Below are 1,295 nucleotides of genomic sequence, written 5' to 3'. Positions count from 1 at the left end.
TTTGGGTTTGTTCTTGTTGCTTCCCTTTTTCAATTTTGAGATCATCTGTGTGAACATGGGTTTGAGGCTATCAGTCAGAGGCTGGGGAGCTACTCAGTGAGTACACAAGAAAAAACAATGACTGTCCTTACCCAAGATTCCCGCACTTTTCTGTATCCCAGTCATCTGTTATCTCTGTCTACATGGGAGCTCTGTGGAATTTGATGTTTTCCTCTGTTATCCGAGGCTTAGATGAGTTCAGGCAGTAATAGGGCATGACGAAGAATTCTAATTCAGTCCTATCAGAAGCTGGCAGTCTCTTAGAGGATGGTAAGCCATGTCATATTACTGCCTGTCTTCAAGTATATTATGAATGGAAGCACTGGGCTCCCCACATGTAAAGTTGGGTGGTATGATGTCAGTCTGGCTCCCACAGGCAGTAAGGCTTCCTACTATTTGGAATCAATCGGGACAGTGCAGAGGAGAGGCTGGGACCTCTGTGGCACACCCTTTAGTATAATTCACCCGGCAGTAGCTGGGAACCCCAGAGCTCAGGGATCTGGACGGCTAATGTCTGGTGTCACAGGCCATGGTGTATGACCTAGCTGTGGTGATGAGGGATGAAGAAACGACAGGCACACCTACAGAAAAGCTGTCACACTAGCAACTCAGCACCTGGAGGAGGCTGGTTAGCTCATCTCAGTGGGAGGTCTCTGTCAGAGAGAGCTGTCTGTCAGAGGTTGCAGTTATCCAGGAAGAGGATGCTATGCTTTGTAGTCTCTGCAAAAGCCAGCTTTAGCTAACAGCCAATCATTCCTGTGTATTGGTGCTCAGACCAGGGGGAGGCTTTGCCATTCCTATGGGTCTGAGGCACTCGGGCCCTTGACATGGCTGTCCTTGCACATATCTGCTCACCACAGATGCATAAACTTGGAATGACTGTTTCATTCAAACCTCTCACCAATTGGAAGAGACCATTACTGTTGTCTGCATTTGGTAATAATGGTAGAAGAGGGTAAAACGAATTCCTAAGCTTTTCCCACAGACTGGTTTGTCCAGTCCAATGTTGTGTCCCAACAAGACAGACTTATTATAGAAATGTTTTTTGTTTCATGTTTTTTTAAAAAAAACTTCTTTCACTGTTCCTCTAACATTGAATATTTATTATAAGATAAAAATAGTCGTCCAATCCAATTGCGCGCAGGAGTCCAATCCAATTGCGCGCTGGACCTGAGACTGCATTAGTTAGGGAAGCAGAAACCGGCCTGAGTAGGGCCACAGGCCTCATCCGGCCAGATCAGCACCAGGGGAGCTAG

The 1,295-nt window shown here is 46.5% G+C and overlaps 1 protein-coding gene across 1 annotated transcript in view; it reads left to right on the top strand.

The window, feature by feature from the left end:
* Window positions 1-254: 254 nt before the first annotated feature.
* Window positions 255-1,295, top strand: part of Plekhg7 (pleckstrin homology and RhoGEF domain containing G7) — an 18,671-nt gene continuing 17,630 nt past the window's right edge. Inside the window, exon 1 of the mRNA XM_021173494.1 lies at window positions 255-309. Within this exon, the coding sequence (XP_021029153.1) occupies window positions 255-309 (55 nt within the window). The remainder of the gene's footprint in view (window positions 310-1,295) is intronic.

This window comes from Mus caroli, chromosome 10 (assembly GCF_900094665.2).
Source record: "Mus caroli chromosome 10, CAROLI_EIJ_v1.1, whole genome shotgun sequence".
Lineage (NCBI taxonomy): Eukaryota > Metazoa > Chordata > Mammalia > Rodentia > Muridae > Mus > Mus caroli.
The sequence above is the reverse complement of the archived record's forward strand: the minus strand, read 5'-3'. Positions and strand labels throughout refer to the sequence as shown.